This window comes from Eretmochelys imbricata, chromosome 6, assembly GCF_965152235.1.
Source record: "Eretmochelys imbricata isolate rEreImb1 chromosome 6, rEreImb1.hap1, whole genome shotgun sequence".
Taxonomy (NCBI): Eukaryota; Metazoa; Chordata; order Testudines; family Cheloniidae; genus Eretmochelys; species Eretmochelys imbricata.
This window is the reverse complement of record NC_135577.1, coordinates 110,805,833-110,823,760: the sequence shown is the minus strand read 5'-3', so window position 1 is coordinate 110,823,760 and position 17,928 is coordinate 110,805,833. Positions and strand designations below refer to the sequence as shown.

Here is a 17,928-nt window from a genome sequence, read left to right as displayed (position 1 = left end):
GGCTGACGGGGAGCGGCTTCCCAGCCCTTGCGGGGCGGCACGCGGCCGGAGCCCAGCAGGTTACTACAGTGCGCGCAGCTGGGAAGCCGGGGCACAGTTTGGGCTACGCGGTGGAGACCTTTGCGGCGTCAGCAAGCTGCTGCCTGCCCCGGGTGAAAGGGAGGAATTGCCTGCGCTCAGCCCCTCGCGGGAAGCCCCAAGCGCGGGGTGAGCGCGACCTCCGGAGGGGGCTCCGCAGCGGTAGCGGTTGATTGTAACTTGACGGAGCTCAGCGGGGGAGGCTGTAACGCACCCTCCGGGGCAGGTTTTCTGCAGAGCGCCGACGCTGTCGGGGGGCCCCAAGTGGCCGGGGTAGCGCGCGCCCTCCTGCGGCCCCAGCCCGTGCAGGTCCGCCTCTCCTGCCCCAGCTATCTCCTCCCGCCCGCCAGATCCCCGGCAGCTCGGAGGGAGGTTACACGGCAGCGATTGCATTAGCTTATCAGTTCCGTGACGAGGAGCCAAGAGCAGGCGTGTTGTTTTATTCCAGATCTTTATTACTATAAAAAGTTTCATTAAAAAAAATGAACATTTTACAAAAAGAGAGGAGGGAGACCCCATAAATAGGACATTCCGTTTTGCCCCGGCTAGTGGCACTTCCAGTCTCTAACAACATCGGACTCGATTTCCTGGTATTTTGAAAACCATTTCAAAATCGGTCGTCACCAAGAGAGACTAGAAATCCCAACTAGTGTTTTCCGGGCGCTCAGCAGAGACCACTCGCGCGCGGACCCAGACCCCCTAGGAAAACCTCCATAAAAATAGGGAACGCTTTGTTACAAAAAAAGGGGGTATTTACAAGATGCACGAGGACATGCAGCATGAACGGAGCTGGGCTGGCAAATCAACATGATTCGATCAGAGAAGGGGTAACGATAGCACGTGCATGAAACTCACACAGCAGCCTGCCGTCCCCAGGGAGAGGAGCAGAGAACAGCTCCTGCCACCCCCACCCCCGGGCCCCCCCAGGGCAGCACACCCCCTCTCCTCCCCCCAGCACAGTTTCCTTTTACACGTGGATGACCACCGTACTGGGGCTCTGGAGCCGGTTTTTGTACTGGTCGAGCCAGCTCCGCAGTTCGGAGATCTTGTAGCCCTCTGGTCCTCTGCCTCCCTGGTACATCACCACCTCCTCCTGGATGATGTAGAGCCTTTCAAAGAAGGCTCCATAGGCGGCGCTGGAAGCATTGTCCATGGTGTCCACTGCCAGGGGGCAGCCAGGCGCCCCTTCCTGCATCAGCTGAGCCGCCCTCAGCCGGTCTTGGAGGCACTGGTGCTTGGGGATCTGGTAGGCTGCGTCCGAGCTGACCCAGCCGTCGGAGGGGTGAGCCTCTTCGATGTACACCAGCAGGAAGTCAGCGATGTCCACGAAGTGCGCAGTTAGGCGCTGGAAGGACCTCAGGCGAGCCATGAAGGGAGGTCAGGTGCAGCTCCCAAAGTTGAGGATCAGGGGTCTCTTGCCTCGGGCGTAGTCCAGGATCCTGAGCCGCTTCTGCCCGTCCAGCTGGATGACTTCGGGGTTGGGGGCGGAAGAGCCCACGTGGGCTGACTTGAAGAAGTCCAGCTTCTGCCCGTGCCACACGGCTTTCAGGGACTCCAGGGTGAACATGCGGTTAGAGTCGGAAACGCAGACCGGGGGGTCGTCCGGGGGCAGCTCCTGGCCAGGACAAGCTTCTTCCTCCTCCGCCCTGCTACCCATCAGCAGCACCTTCTTCCTGATGCACAGAAAATCCAGGAGCCAGAGCATCAGCGCGGTGAGCAGGAAGCGGGGGAACAGGAGGATGCAGGCAGCGACCTGGGTGAGCAGCTGCAAGGTGTGAACGCCGAGGGAGTGGAGCATCCTGACGGCTGCTGGGCTCCCGCCCCCTTCGACACACGCCTGCCCGCCGGGCTCTGTGCAGCGCAGCTGGGATCCCGCGTCTCTTTAAGCCCATTTTATAGTCAGGGATTTAAATGAAAAGTGACTCCACCTCCGGCCAGAACCCGCCCCCTTGGAACTTAAGCCCGGGGATTACCTACCCTCCACTCCAGTGACCTAAAAATACACAGGGAGGAGGAGAGAGACCGGACAGGAGCTGCGAGGGACGTGCCACGGAGCAGGGAGCAGCCACTATCCGGCAGCAGCCGAGAGCCAGGGCACTGCTGGGGGCTCCGGCGCAGATACAAACACACACACTCTTACAAACAACCCGGCCTGGACGATGCAACAGGCGAGCTCCGCGGCCCCGCCCCCTCCCCACTGCGCTCCAGGAGTGTGCGCGCCTGGGGGGCAGCGCACGTGTGGGGGCAGCGCGCGTGCCCGCCATAGCCGCGCGCCCCCCAGGCGCCTCCACCTCGGGGGCAGGAGAAGTAACTCCCTGCGATTGATCGCGGCTGTTGCTGCGAGGGCTCCCCGACACGCCCCCCCTCCCCTTTCCCTAACTTCAGGAGCCAGAGGCTGCAGGGCGAACTTTCCCCAGCGGCGCGGCGGGGCCGTGGCCTGGGAGAGGCTGGGGGTGTGGGGGTCGGACAGGAGTACCCTCCGCCTTGGCCACGCTGGAGGGCTGGGCCCTGGAAGGGGCCGTACCCAGGAGGTACGTTTGGTTAAGGGGCGCTTCGCTCTTGCTCTGCCTTGGATGAGCAAACAAACGCCCGGTCCCCTGGCAGCCCGCGGTGCGCCCTGCGCCCAGGCCGGGGAGCGACTGCAAGCGGCCTCGCTGGGCTGCAGCCGCCGGGGGTCTGTGCTGGAGGAAGGGACGGGGGCGCTTGCCAGGTTAATGACCACTCGCCGCCTCTAGTTACTAAACCGGTTGACAGCACGAAATCAACGAGAGGGGCGAGAGAAAAGGGAAGCGATTCCTCGCCACTAGGGGTAGCTGTTGTCCGAAAGCTGAAACGTCCCCGCGCTGCTGTGGGTGGTGAAGGGAGAGATCCTTCTCGCCTCTTTGCAGAGCCGTGGCCGCCTCTCCCGTTGTAATCTTACATAACCCCTGCCGGTCTTCCCTCTGGTGCAGAAAGCAGAAGCCTTGAGTTCACCTTGACCAAGTATCCCTTCACAGTGACAAGCCGGTGAACTTGTGACCTGTTGGCTCTTCCTTCTATGCACTCTGATCCCTCGGGGGTAATTTCCTGTCATTGAACATTACTGTCCTTTCTTATTTCCGGTACAGAAACGCCTACAGGCTGCAACTGAGATCAGGGCCCTACTATGCCAGGCAAGGTGCAAAGATACACTAAGAGATGAGTCTTTGTCCCCAAAGAGCTTTGACCAGGGGTGGGCACACTACAGCCCGGGAGCCGCATCCGGCCCTTCAGGCGTTTTAATCCGGCCCTCCAGCTCCCGACAGGGTGCGGGGTCCAGGGCTTGCCCTGCTCTGCACGTGCCAGTGCTCGGCGCGGCTCCCGGACGCAATGGCATGTCCCCCCTCCTGTTCCTTCGTGTAGGGGCACCCAGAGGGCTCCACACTCTGCCCCTGCCCCAAGCGCCACCCCCACAGCTCCCATTGGCCAGGAACCATGAGCATTCACGACTGCCATACAATTTCCATACCCAGATGTGGCCCTCGGGCCAAAAAGTTTGCCCACCCCGTCTTAGACCCAGATTCTCAAAAGTATTTAGCTAACTGCCATTGAAGTGGGTCTGGGTCTTACAACCTAAACAGAAAGGAAATGCTATTTATCCCCATTTTACAGATGGGGAATATAGGCCTGTGGCAGAACAGGGAATAGAGCTCCGACTTCTTCAGTCTCAGTCTGGTGCCTTTATCTCATGACCATCTTGTCTCATTCTTTCTGAGAAATTCTAAGCCTCCAAAAATCTAGGTCTATCCTGGTTATCTGGGTATATATCTGTCCCCTGTTGCAGTAATATCTGAGCACTGCCTTTATTGGGACAGTTAGACCATTTCTTGTCTACTTGATCTTCTGGGCATGGGGTAACAAATATGTATTATCAAATTTAATCTGAAGTGGTAGGATGGGATTTGCTGCATGCAGTGGGGTCTGTAACAGTATGGAACCAGTTAAATCAACATTGACTAAGTCAGGTTGAATGTTCACTTAAAAAACCCAAACAGAGAGAGACAGCAAATAACATAATGCACAGAAAAAAAGCCTTTCCATGATCAAGAGGAGTATGAATATAAACTTCTCATGACAATTGGTGATGAAGCAAAATACTTTAAATAGACGGGTGGAGTATTGTCTAGGGCATTGGTCTCCAAACTTTTTTTTTAGATCGCGCACCCCCAGGGCCAGCTCTAGGGAAGGGGAAAAAAATTAAAAAGAGCTGCCGCCGGTGCGCCGCCGAAGACGGAGCGGGGAAGAGCCGAGCTGCCGCCGAAGAATCAGAGGTCCAGGAGCGCTGCTGCTGCCGTGCTGTGCATCCCCCAGGGATGGTCTTGCACATCCCCTGGGGTGCGTGCACCCCACTTTGGAGACCATTGGTCTAGGAGATGGAGCATGGGATTCATAGAAGCTCTGGATTCTATACCCAGCATTGCCACTGACTTGCTGTCACTTAGTCCTAAGTATTCAAAAGCAGTCACTAATTCTGAATGCCTCTATTGTTGTGTGATCAATTAAGATGTCTGGTGCCTGATTTTCAGCAGTGCTGAGGATCTGCAGCTCCCATGGACTTCAATGAACACTTCAGAAAATTTTGGCTGCATACCTCTCTGTCTTAGGTTCACAATCTGTAAAATGGAAGTAATAACACTTAACTACCTCACAGGGGTCTAGAAGGTTTAATGTTCATGTAAATTGTCTTGAGAACCATGGAGAAAGGCCCTATGAAAGTATTATCCTCATTCTTCTTCTTCTATTCCAAAATAGACTATTGTGAAATAATCTAACTGTGCCCTCAGTCCTGAGGCTAACTGTGGGTCATCCTTAATGTGTGACAACAGTGAGTGAAGTGATTCAGTGTTCTGTTATCCAAATGGAACTGCATTTTTATTTCCTTTTTACTAGGCACCTCATAAAGACATGTTAATGCACTAGGACTGTTCTTTGTCTTTGAGCCCGGACTAATAACTTATAGTGCATGCCATGATGCTCAGTACGGGGCAAATTACTGAACAGTTATTTACTGTATTGTTAAACTTATTGCTGAACTCCTCATATGGGCCTCTTGCCACCTCTTAGTGCAGTTACACAATCTTCAAAACCACAAATTAAAGCTTCTAAATGAACACAGTAACAAATTATGTTGGCTCTAAAGAAACCCCCAGCAAAAAAAGCTGGAACTCTCAAAGCATCCCCCTCCAACTATGCTGACAGACAAAAACCTGAGTAAACAGATGGGTCTCGCAACCTTGAACATCAACAAACTTTACTCTGTCAAATCATTGGGAGTGACCCCGAGGCACCAAAATATGGAGTTTTATATAGATTCCTTGGTGGAAAAAGACTGGAAATTCAGTCTTAGTTTATGCCTTTGGAAATCCCTCACTCTCCATTCCATGCAAACAACTTTGTTTTTTCTTTTCAGTTTGAGAGGTACTTTTGAATTGTGACTTCCTATTCAGGTGTGGACAACTGTGTTGGGCAGAGCACCTGGCGGAACAATTGCTGCAGTGGCCAGCGTCTGCACTCTTTGCTATGAACTCCAAATACAATCTGGGGGCATAATTTCATACTGTTGTGAGGTTATATAAGATGGTGTCTAAATTCAACCCTCACTTGCAGCTAAATAGAGCTAGAAGGAGAGGGAAGAAGACCCCATCTGGCCTGACAGAGGACCTGAGAAGATTTGCATTCCTGGCATATTCAGACACCAAGGAGGACTTCCAGGGTAAATTGGCAACAGACCATTTTATAGATGCTCAGCTGGACTTGGATTTGCAGATTAAGATGAGCACACTGAGAAGCTATGGAATTTGCTAATGAACTTGAATCTTTCCTTGCAGAGGTGCACCGGAAGAGGAAGCAGCTGCTCATCAGGAAGAGGGAAGCTGAGTGCTATAAGCCCTAGGCTATAAGTACAGCTCTGAATCTACTATGTATGAGGAAGAAGGTGTTTATAATCTGGTTCATGACCTTATTGAACAGTTAGAAAAACTGATAACTTTGGTTTGCAAAACAAGGGAAATTGGCAATCATGCAAAACTAAGGGAAGCAGTTCAGTTAAATGTTAGTACTGTGGAAAAAAATGAATAATAAAAGGGACTATTGTAAATATAAGGTAAGCCAGAATACAGCATCACAAGTATCTAATGAAAGCCTCACTCTTAGATAGGAAATGGGGTGACACCATGCTGAAGGGGCAAATCTTGGCAAGGACCAGCGTCATTTAAAAAAAAAAAAATCTGGGCAGCTAAAGAACAAAACTGGAAGTTTGGCTATTGAGTACATATTGGGATCTGTGAAAAGTGTGGCCCTAGTGGACGCTGGCTCAAACATAAATTATTAAACCAGACATGCTAAAAAACCTAGGGATTAGGGGATCTATTGACAAATTGAACCAACTAATTTGTCTTAAATAGAGACAACGACTAGGGAGTTATTTGGGAAAATTGGGTTTGAAAATTGGACCTCTGGAATTAGAGCAAGAAATCTGGGTAGCCAAAGTAGTGGATGAGCTGATAATTGTTTGAATTTTTTTATGGCTAATAACTGTGTAATAATTGCCAGGCTGGTGTCTTACAAATCCAGTGTGTAGAAATTCCTGTTAAAGAAGTAGCCCAGGTGAAACAAATGGTTTGTAGGCAGTTGGCTCACAGTGAACAAGTTTCCCTGCTTCCGTGGGCAGAAGTCGTCGTAACAGCGACATGCTATGGTAGCTTTCCAGAAAAAGGAAGATGGGCAGTGATTGAAACCTGTTTTGAGACCTAGGGTCTTGGGGGAATTTTAGCTGCTAAAGCTGTTGTGGCATTTAAACAGGAACAGATTCATTTGCTGAATGTTTCCAACAAGCAACAAATAGTAATGAAGAGAGCATTGGTTGCAAAATGTGAACCAATTGATCTAGTAAATGCTGATATAGAAGAAAACTACAAGGGGCCAAGGGGTAAAGGTGAGCTCACAGAGCTCTGTTGGGGCTTGTCTACATGGAGCGGCAACGTGCATATCTTACGCACTGATTGGTCCATGTAGACCCTGCTGGGATGTGCACAAAAAGTTCCTAGTGCGCTTTGCATAGTGCTGTTTGAAACTAAGGAACTCTTAGTGTGCACCAGCAGGGTCTGCATGGACCAATTAGTATGAAATGTATTAGGGTGCTTTAGAAATCACACCCTGGTAGTGTGCATTTGCAGCACCGTGCAGACTAACCCTTGCACTTGTTCCAGCACAGTGGTGTACACTTAAATAGGGAACAGCAGAACGGTCTACAAGACTTTCTGATGAGGAATCAGGAGTTGTTCTCTCTGTCAAACAAAGGTATAGATTGCACTGTACTAGTCCAGCGTAAGATTGACAGTAGGGGAAAACAACCCAATAAACAGTTTATGCTTTCCTAATACATTTCCTCAATGGCCTATAATGCCTCTTTCCTCTTTGCATAAATGAGCCTTCAGCCACCCTTGGGCCTTATCCATAATTCCACTTAAGGAAAAGGATCGCAGTCCCAGATTCTGTGTGGACTATCGAAAACTAAATGAAGTCACTTGGATTCTTATCCCTCACCACACATAGATGATACCCTGGATGATGTAGTACATTCAATCTGGATTTCTACACTGGATCTTAAAAGTGGGTATTGGCAAGTAGAAGTGGATGCAAAGGACAGGAAAAACTGTGTTCACAGCAGGGCAAGGTCTGTGGCAATTTTAAGTGATGCTTTTGCCTTGTGCAATGCACTAGCCACATTTGAGAGGGATTCCATGGCATGTCCCTCTGAGCCTGTCTGGTATACCTAGGTGATATCCTGGTGCATGCTAAAACCTTTGCACAAGACCTGATACACTTACTAGTGGCCTGGGATAAGCTGAAGGATGCCAATCTGAAATTAAACCCAACTACATGTGAGTTGTTTCCAAAAGAGGTCCTTTAGCTTGGGCACACAATTAGTGAAGAGGGAATTTCCACTGCAGAAAAGCTTTACAGAGCTGGCTGACTCCCTAGACATGCACAAATGTGCAGAAAGAAAAGGAGTACTTGTGGCACCTTAGAGACTAACCAATTTATTTGAGCATAAGCTTTCGTGAGCTACAGCTCACTTCATCGGATGCATATGCATAAATTGGTTAGTTGCTAAGCTGCCACAAGTACTCCTTTTCTTTTTGCGAATACAGACTAACACGGCTGTTACTCTGAAACAAATATGCAGAATTTTGTAGGACTCTGCTCCCGCTACAGAAGGTTTATTTGTGGGTTTGCTAATGTTGCAAAACCATTGCTTAGGTTGGGTAAGAAATGGAAATCATTTCAGTGGTCAGCAGAGTGTGATGCAGCATTTTCAGAGCTGAAAAAGGCTCTAATGGCTGCGCCTGTCTTGGTCTACTCATGTTTCAAAACCCCTTTCCTGTTGGGTGGTACTGCCACAAGGGAAGAGGGCTTGAGAGGGTGGTGGCTTTTACAGCAAAAGTGTAAGTTCTCCTGAAAGAAATTATCCCACCACCCTGAAAGAACTCCTAGTAGTGGTTAAATATGTAGAACATTTTCATCACTTATTTATATGGGAAGAAGTTTATGGTCAGGACAAACCATGCTTTCCTGCAATGGCTGTTTGGATTCAGAAATCCCGAGGAGCAACTTGCCAGGTGGTTGGAAAAATTCCACTGCTCTGATTTCACAATTACACACAGGCCTGGGCAAAAGCACATAGTAATGCTGATGCCTTGTTGGGTGCGATAACTGCAAACACTGCCCTGACCAGGGGAGCAAAGTATTAGTTGCTCAAGTGAATGAGGGTGCTCAGAAGAGATGGCTTTCTCCTCTCTTCACATAATATGCAAAAGTACAAATGTTCCTACTTCATCCACTGGAACAATAGGCACCCGATTGCAGGAATGGACTCCAGAACTAAAAGTTTCCTAAAGAGTGGATCGGATCCTGATATCAGAATAGAGTGTGATTGGAAAATCAGCTGGCAAACACAGCCACCCTGGAAAGTTGTCACCTTGCAACACCACAGTAAAAGCTTTCTGGTCATAGTGGGAAAGCTTGGATTGGAAGATGGAATGTTGTATAATAGATGGGAGGAACCAGCCAGAGGGATACAGATACCAGCTGGTTGTATCAGATACATTGAAAAAGGAGGTTCTGATGTTATGGCATGATTTTAAAACTGCTGGATATTTTGGAGTTGCAAAAACCTTAGGCAAGTGAAGGGAGAATTTCTATTGGGTAAAATGCAGAATATTGGTGCAGGAAATGTGATTCAAAGAAGGGTCTCCCTAAGACAAGGAGAGCCCCTTTGCAGCAGTGTCTCATGGGCGCACCAGTAGAGCATATTCCCATTGATGTGCGTTGGGTCTTTGCCTGAGACAGAGGTGGGCAATCAATACTTGCTGGTAGCTGTGGACTATTTCACAAAATGGCCTGAGGCTTACCCAATAAGAAGTCAAAAGGCTGTGACAGTATCAGGGATCTTAGTGAATGAATTCTTCACCAGACTTGGGGGCTGAGGGAGTTACACACCAGTCAAGGGAGAAATTTTGAATCTAAAATATTTCAGCAGGCTTGTGATATTCTACAGGTCCACACAACTTGCAGCACCACAGCACACCCATAATCTGATGGGATGGTGGAAAGATTCAGTTCAAGATTCAACTGTGAGTTCAGTTGACTACCTTTGTAGAATGGTACTGAAGGGGACTGAGACCAGCATATCCTGTTCCTTTGATGGCTTATAGAACAGCAGTCAATGAGAGTACAAAGTGTACCCCAGCACTCTTCATGTTTGTGCTGAGCTAAGGACCCGAGCAAACCCCATGTAGGAAGTTCCTGAAGAGGAACAAAGGGATTTAGACCATTTGGACTATGTAGAAACCCTACAATCCAAAACTGAAAAAGCTCACATTTTTGTAGAGACAATCTAAGGTTAGCCTCTGGTCAGATGAAAAGGCTAAATGATGTAAGGTCACACGGGTTGATTTTTAAAAGAGGGGACCTGATCTGGTTCACCAATCCTAGGAGAAAGAAGGCTAGGATCCCTAAGATGGATCCACCTTGGGAGGGACCCTATACAGTACTAACCTGAATAAATGATGTGATGTATAGGATACGTTTGGGTTCAGGGCTAAACCAAAGCACTCCATAAGGACCATCTGAGAAGGTATCAGGGGGGATAGGATTTCACTGTGTCTGTCCCCCAAAGATAAAATGTAGCTGTGGAAGCTGAGGCTGGGAAAGTGCTGTGAGTAATGAGTCCTGCTTTAGAACATAAAGGGTGAAGCAAGCCAGTTCCACAGAAACAATAGACACACTTCAAGAGCACACTGTAAGTGGCTCCTCCATGGGGATGGAAAGACAATCAGGGAAGGAGAGAAGAATGCCAAAGAGAGCTGGTGGGAGCGTAACATTATTTGAGGTTGGTGATGTGAACATATTTGAGCAGAAGGACACTATGCAAATAGTTAAGTTTGTATCATTTGTAATTTTTGTTAGTGTTTATTTTCTTCCTATCTGGGATTGGTTGTTTATGATGTCACCATTTTTGGCCTCATCAAAGTGATGGGCAAAGTTAAGATGGGAGGTGAGGTGAGCTGGACAAAATGTCATGAAGGTGGGGTGGGTGTCTCTAACGCCCTGCATTTAAGAGAGTGCTAAGAAACAGTTAAGCTCCTTTTGTGAAACAATATCAGCCTCGACCCAAAACACAGACACACATTGCCACTCAAAACAAAAGCACATGTAGGTGGCGGAGTTTTGCTGAGTGTTGTTTTGAGTAGAGATGTGTCTGTGTGAGGAAGAGAAGGAGAGAAACTCCACAGAAACAGAAGGCGTAGGAAGCCAGACACAGCCCTAAGAGCATGGCTCTAAGAAAAGCCTAAAGACAGAGAGATTGCTGGCTGAAAGGGTCCTGGAGTTATGAGCAAAGAAACTATCTCCTATTGTTTTATTTCTCCTGCATTCAGGGAAACAGGACTTTGTACATTCTTTGTAAATAAACAGGTTTGCAATTGAAGATACCTGACTCCATCAATTTCTCCTCCTAACTAAATAACCCGCAGGACCCCAAACTTTGGTCAGCCACTTGGGTCTAGGGTGACCGGATGTCCCAATATGAGAGGCTTAGTGTTATATAAGTAACTATATCCCCCTCCCTTCCCGAAAAAAAAAAGTGTCCTGATTTTTCACACTTGCTCACCCTACTTGGGTCTAAAGGGGTAACAGTGCGCATTACAGTGTTGTTATTTTTTTAAATCTGTAACCAGAGCCTTTTATATTAAATGGGACACTATTCACAATTTCAGTTACATTTATGTGCCTTCAGTCTGTTAAGCCAAACTGATGTAGTTGCTAAGGGCCAAACCCTGCTCTTAGACCTAGAGCCTGTATTTCTTTTGAATGTACAAAGACTTCTAGCAAGGAAAACTCTTTTATCTGCCCAATCCTCAACATTGGAGATCTCAGAGAACACATTATTCTAAACGCTGTACAATACAATAGCACATCTGGGTATGGGTGGTTTTCACCCATCTACACGTGGTCTATGGTCTACAGTCACTAACCTTGTATGTGTGTACATTAAAATGTATAATTATACATATGTATGTGTCTATGTTTTAAATTTTCTTTTCCCCCGTTTGAGGTTTTTTGTTGTTCTAGTTTTTCGTAATTTGGTAAATTTGATTTTTAGCCTTGTGGTAAAGTTTGTGTTTTTTACCAGCTGCTACAAAATAAATTCAGCAACTTATAAAAACAAAACCTCAAAAAGCTAAAATTAAAAACATCAGTTCTGCTTTGATCTAGAGGATGTGTTGAAATGGTATATGTACATGTTTATTTTCTGTTTTCTAATTCCCAGTGCAAAAGCATATAACACTTCCCACATCTAGTATCTTTTTAGTTACATGTAGTTAATGAGTTAGGACAGAAAATGTAAAAGAGATGGGAAAGACTTGTATTAATCTCATTGAACTTTGGATGAGACCTAAATCTGCAAATAAACAGTTTCTCCTCCCATAAGTGGCTACTCATCCCAAGTAACTACAGTGGAGCAATTATTCCTAGTTAGTATAGGTCTTGCTGCCCTTTGACCAGGGTCTCAGCATCTCAGTTCACCTAGCATTTTTTCCCTACGTTGGGTTTTAATACTATCTTAGCTGGCCCTGTATGTGTTGTATCCTCTGCTATTAATTCCACTTCTCTGAAGTGCGATAAAAGCTGGACTAATGTTTTTATTGTTCTGCACACCATCTTAAGGGACAGAGAAGAAAGAGGGCTCTTCAGAAATGGATTATTGTAACTCATGCCCCAAATAGAGAAACATATTTTTGGGAGGTGGAGGGGGAAATGTAGAATATCTAGGCTCCTACCCCAGCATGCTCCTCTCCCCTTAAATAGTATCCTGTTTGGCACTCAGAACACTAATATAATGCATGGTGCCTGAGAGACTGTAAAGAACAGTAGATAGAACACTAATTCTATGGGGTGGAATAACCGTGTTGATTCAAACACTATCAGTCTCCTATTAGAACTCTGCAGTGGAGAACTCATGAGAAGGTTTGGCCCTATGGTGATACAGTATAATTGTAGCCATCAGAGTGGTTTGCTCTATAGCAAAGGCAGCAGCCTAGTCCAGAAATTGAACTCCATGGAGCTGAATGTAACCTGAAGCTTTATACACACTGAATACAGATCAAGTACTTGGGGAGGGACAGTGCTAGTCTCTCTACCTTTTTCACAGTGACTTCAGGCATGATACAGAAAGACGACTTTTCTTAGGAATGAGACTCATTATTTGCTTAGATCTGGACCTCTTCTGAGAAGACTATGGCAAATTATACCAAACTCTGTGCTGTACAGAAGTTTTATAACAGGAGTTAGTGTTTTCAATGGCTACAGAGTTCAATCAACTAACATAATTCAGAAGAATGAAAACAGACAATATATATGCTTGATGGAAATAAGGTTAATTCTTCATCTTTTTACTGCAGCACCTAAATATTCTGATGCAACAATATCTTGTCAAGACTCTATCAAGTGGCTCTTGTCCCATAGAAGACTTGACTTGTGAACTGGCAAACTGGGTCCCAGCTCTATTGGAGGAAGATGATCAGCACACTGCTGAGCATCTTCTACTGTGGGCAAGTTTCATCACTGTATGTCACTCTTTGTTTGGTGCTGATTCTTGGGCCAGAAATACTATATAGGCAGAGCTCCTATTGACTTCAGTGGAGTCAGGATTTCACCCATGCTGCATAGAGAGATAACAGGACCCAAAAAGGGATGAAGAATCAGAAAATCGCTGTTTCACTTTGCTGCGTTTGGGAAGTGTAATAGAGTTTACCACATTTTTGTAATGCCTTTAGAAAAATAAAACCCTGAAACCTTGACTTGTCCAGACTGTGATGTGCTCCTCATCTGAAATGAACATGGATGTTTCTGTTTTCAGTCTACAACTGACTAGGGGAGCGGTAAAGCAGCATTAAAGCAAATGTTGATTCAAGAAGAAATCTTTAGGGATCACGAGTAGAATAATCTTTTGCAAGGTGACCTTCACTTCTTAGAATGTAAAGATTTTATCCAGCAATGGTTTAACATTTTTTGAATAAGCTCTGGAACTGAGGCATGAATAGTTTAACAAGAATGTAGGAGTTCACTATGCAGTAGAGAGGCAGGAATGTTAGACTACTTTAAAACATGGAACTAAGATGAGTAGGCTACTGAGCTTTTAAGTGTTTTTATCACCCCAAAGCCAGAAACAACACTAAAACTCATATTACACACACAGTATGCCTTACTTCTGTGAAAATGATCATTTTAAGTAAGATGGAACTGCATTAAATGAATGGCCTTCTCAACATAAATCTAGAATGCATTATATTGTCTGTATTCTTACCAACTCTTCAAATGATTTGCTCGTTTCAGGGCTTTTCTTTGAACATAAGTGTTTGCACAGTTTTCCGCAGATTTTTTTCCTGGCATTTGCACCATAACTCCATTATTTTTAGCCATATAAAATGGCATTATGCAACATCTGAAATTTGTTTCTTTCAGATCTTGGTGATTTATAAATCTTAATTTCCAGGATACTCCCTTGAAGTTACCTTCTCTTCATGGCTGTAGGATTTCTCTTCCCAGATCTTTGGTATTTATTTTTACCATTTCTGTGGTCAGGGTTTGGCAATGTTATATTCTACTAATGACAAAACATAACACAAAAATTGGAAGGAACACACCTCTTCATCTCCTAATTTAATGCAACTGAAAGGCTTTGTTAATCAATAATAGAGAGAATTATAGCTAGTTTCTGGACAAGTTTGAGACAATATAAAAATAGTCTGTTGCAGCCAGATAGACTCTGACAAACGTGAACTATTCAACTGAAGAATAGCATGTAATTCTTTGATCCAAAATAGATGCAATTTGCTTATTTTAAATTGTAATACAGTATTTCTTTCTAAACTATTGCCCAGAAAGATTTGGAAGTGGCAGTCTGTTAGTTTGGACAAGTATAGATTGTTTATATGGAATGTTTTAATTGACATAAAAATTGTGTAACCCCAATAGCTCCTCTGTTCTTTGGTGAAGAGAAGATCTTTGGCATAACGGGGAGTTGAATTTGTTATCTAATTTTTCCTCGTAGGCAGGAAACTGCACATAGTTTAATGCTCAGATGAAATTTCTCAGTATCTTATATGATCATTACATTTTCCCTATAAGTGGCAAATTCTATTTTATACTATCATATATCTACTATTGATTTAAAATCACATCTACTGCTGATCTTTGCAGTTTCCTTATGTTTTGATTTAACTTTGTTGTTTATTTAGTTAAGCTATGCAGACAGGGAATTAAGCTTATCTTATTGATTAAAATGTTCCTTTGAAAATGATGCATTTTACAGTTGAATTTGTTTACATAGAACTCTTTCCATTTTGTATTCCTTAGAACCAAAAGAGAAATAAAGCAAAAATCCTATTGACTTCAGTGGGGTTAGGATGTCACCCAAAGTTAGGTTAGTTTAACAGCTAGTTTGAGTATTCGGTTAGTTTAATAGCTCAGGTTGATTTGTGAGGTCACTATACCTTTGCTTCTATACCTTTCTGTTTTTAGAAAAATAACAGTTATTTAATCTGTGAACTTCAAGGGTATTCTTAAATTAAATAGTACAGTATCTTTATAGGGAAAAATGTGAAAAGTATAACTATGTGATATATCCCATCATTTTCTCATGAAGCTCCGTAGGAAAATCAAACAAAGATGAAGTGCGTATTTCAAACTCAAGTATTAAATTTTGGATTCTGATTCACTCTTCTCTGGGGATGAATTACTGTGGATGCTTAGAGTGGGTCCAGTACCTCTGCAAACCTTAATTTAAGGGAAGCTGATTGCATTTGAATATTAATGCCTACAAAACCAAGAAATCCATCTATATTCACTACTGCTTTTTTCAATTAATTATATGGGAATGTTAGTCCTTTGCTGCTAGTTATTACCTGAAACCTCATTTAAATCCCTTGAAATAAGAAAACAGTATTTATTTAGAATAGGTATTCTGCAGAATAGCTTTATGGAATAATATATGTATAAAGCTAGAAATGTTGAATATTAAATGTAAAGAAAATCAAATTCTCTTAAGTCCACCCCAAAAAGGGCAGCTGTTTGAAATGCTTGCTTACTGCAAACAAAACCTGGACTTAATATGTACTGAGGGAACATTTTCACAAATGATGATGTATTTGGAGAAACTGACATTTTCTTCATTATCTAATTTTAATTGGTGTTGTGCACCAGTTGAGCCAAAAACAAATGGAAAAACAACAACAAACCTCAGGAATTGAAATAGCAGCATAACTTAAATGGTGAAAGTGAAAGTCACTCAGAGGTAAAGGCTCTGAATTCATCCTTAGCTCACCCCTCTGCTGCTGCATGCTCTCACTGCTTCCATCCTGCATTAATACTGGTTTAACAATTCCTGACATCGGGCTGCCAATGGAAGCAGCTGTCCCTTTTCAGCAGGAAAATAACTGCCAGCAGCAGGCTCAGAGAGGCTGATTTTAATTAAAATTCTGATTTCAAATACAATTCAGTTTGTTGTCCATGGCCAAAGGAGATTTTCAGGATGGGATCTAACGGGACACCAGAATAGGAACCACATTTGTTTAATAATCTCTGGGCCCTACTAATCATGAGGGACAGATCCTCAATGGGTGTAAATTGTCAGATTGTCAATTTACAGCCACTGAGGATTTGCCTACAGGTGATTAGAAATCTATATTTAAAACATAATATTCTTTAATTGACTAAAGTGCCTTTTCAGGTCATGCAACAAGTTTACAGTAAAATTGTTTTGCTATTCATCATATTTTTGTTATTAAAGATTATTAGTACAGACTGGTATTTCAGCATGCTTTATTTCTACAATCAGGACTATGCAGCCATATAAAATCCATTGTAAACCTATTTTTTTTTTAACGTACAGTAGATCCCAATTAAATCTTGTCCCTCCCACACATCTCTCCAGGGTACGGCCAGTGAGGTAGTGGAACTAGGACCTGATTCAAAGACCACTGAAGTCAATGGGACATTTTCCTTTTATTTCTGTGGTGGATCAGGCCTTAGTACAGTTCTGCAGGGCAAGGAGCATCTCACAGAATTGTGTCATGTATGTCTTCATCTGCCCCATTCTGTCTGGGATCCAAGGCAAGTGGATCAGTGACTATGATATATCCTAATCCCTTTGGATTCATTGGCAAAATTACTGTTGATTTCAAGATGGAGCGTAATTGGGCCTGATTCTGTCCACACTTGCTAGTGGGCATAGCACTTATTACTGACAGAGTCCTATTGATTTAAATGGGTTTCAGAATGTTGATTAAGCCCTAAGTATGATACAGGACTTGGGCTGAACTGTGGTGATACAGTCTACCAGCACTTGTCTAAAGTTGCTATCTTGGACTCTACACTCTTAGCGTTCATTATAACCCCCTTCTTCCTCCCAAACAGTGTAAAACTCTAGCTTTTATGTTTGTGAAGAAAATCTGGAAAGTGTGAACCAAGTGTAACTGATGCAGTGATGTGTCTGAGGACAGCCAGGAATGACAGCTCTGAGAGGAGTGACCTGCCTCAGTCATCTTGATGAGATGTTATGTCATGCCCAATGATGATTTAAATATCAATACGTTTAACCATTTCATTCTTCATGTAAGAAGGGGAGGGAGGGTCACAGATTTGCACAATTTATTGAGTTACCTCTTGTTTTGGTGCCAAAGTGGGTGGCATTAGAGAGAGACTCATCACTTATTTCCTGCTCTCCCCTCCCTTGCATCAAGAAGGAGCTAAGCCCAAGGGTCTAGCAGAGCACATTCAAGTCCCATCAGGAGGGAGACAAGCTCAAGGAGCCCTGTAGAGCTGAGAAGCACTGTAAGAATCAGCAGGACTTGAACCTGGACTAGGTAACCAACATCCCCAAACTGCACCTGGCAGCAGCTATAACCTGGCCACTCCCTGTGACCCACAAGATGCAGAGATTTCACTCCACAGGAAGTTCTGCCTCAAGTGATTCAACTGACAGTTGTCTTAGTGATCCCTGATTGGCTCCTTATTAATGTATAAGCCCATGGAGCATACCAGGAAGTGTCTAGGCACCAATATGGATCTCTATATAGCTGCCATGACCAGTCTGCTTCTGAACTCTCAGTACTGATATCAGTTCTGACTGTGACTCCTAATTGAGCCCCAGAACCCCGACACTGGCCTTGATACTTGGTATTGACCCTCAGTCTAATTCCTGATTCTGACTTTGCCTTTGAGCTTCAACTTGACTCTTGACACTGATACCAGCTCTGACCCTTTGCT

The 17,928-nt window shown here is 44.7% G+C and overlaps 1 protein-coding gene across 1 annotated transcript; it reads right to left on the bottom strand.

Annotated features, from left to right (window-relative positions):
- Positions 1 to 1,045: 1,045 nt before the first annotated feature.
- On the bottom strand, positions 1,046 to 3,947 carry DIO3 (iodothyronine deiodinase 3). The gene is made up of 3 exons (XM_077820490.1): positions 3,918 to 3,947; positions 2,436 to 2,457; positions 1,046 to 1,902 (listed from the first exon to the last, which is right to left on the bottom strand). Exons 1-3 carry the CDS (start codon positions 3,945 to 3,947, stop codon positions 1,046 to 1,048), a joined length of 909 nt encoding a protein of 302 aa, XP_077676616.1.
- Between the last annotated feature and the right edge of the window lie 13,981 nt (positions 3,948 to 17,928).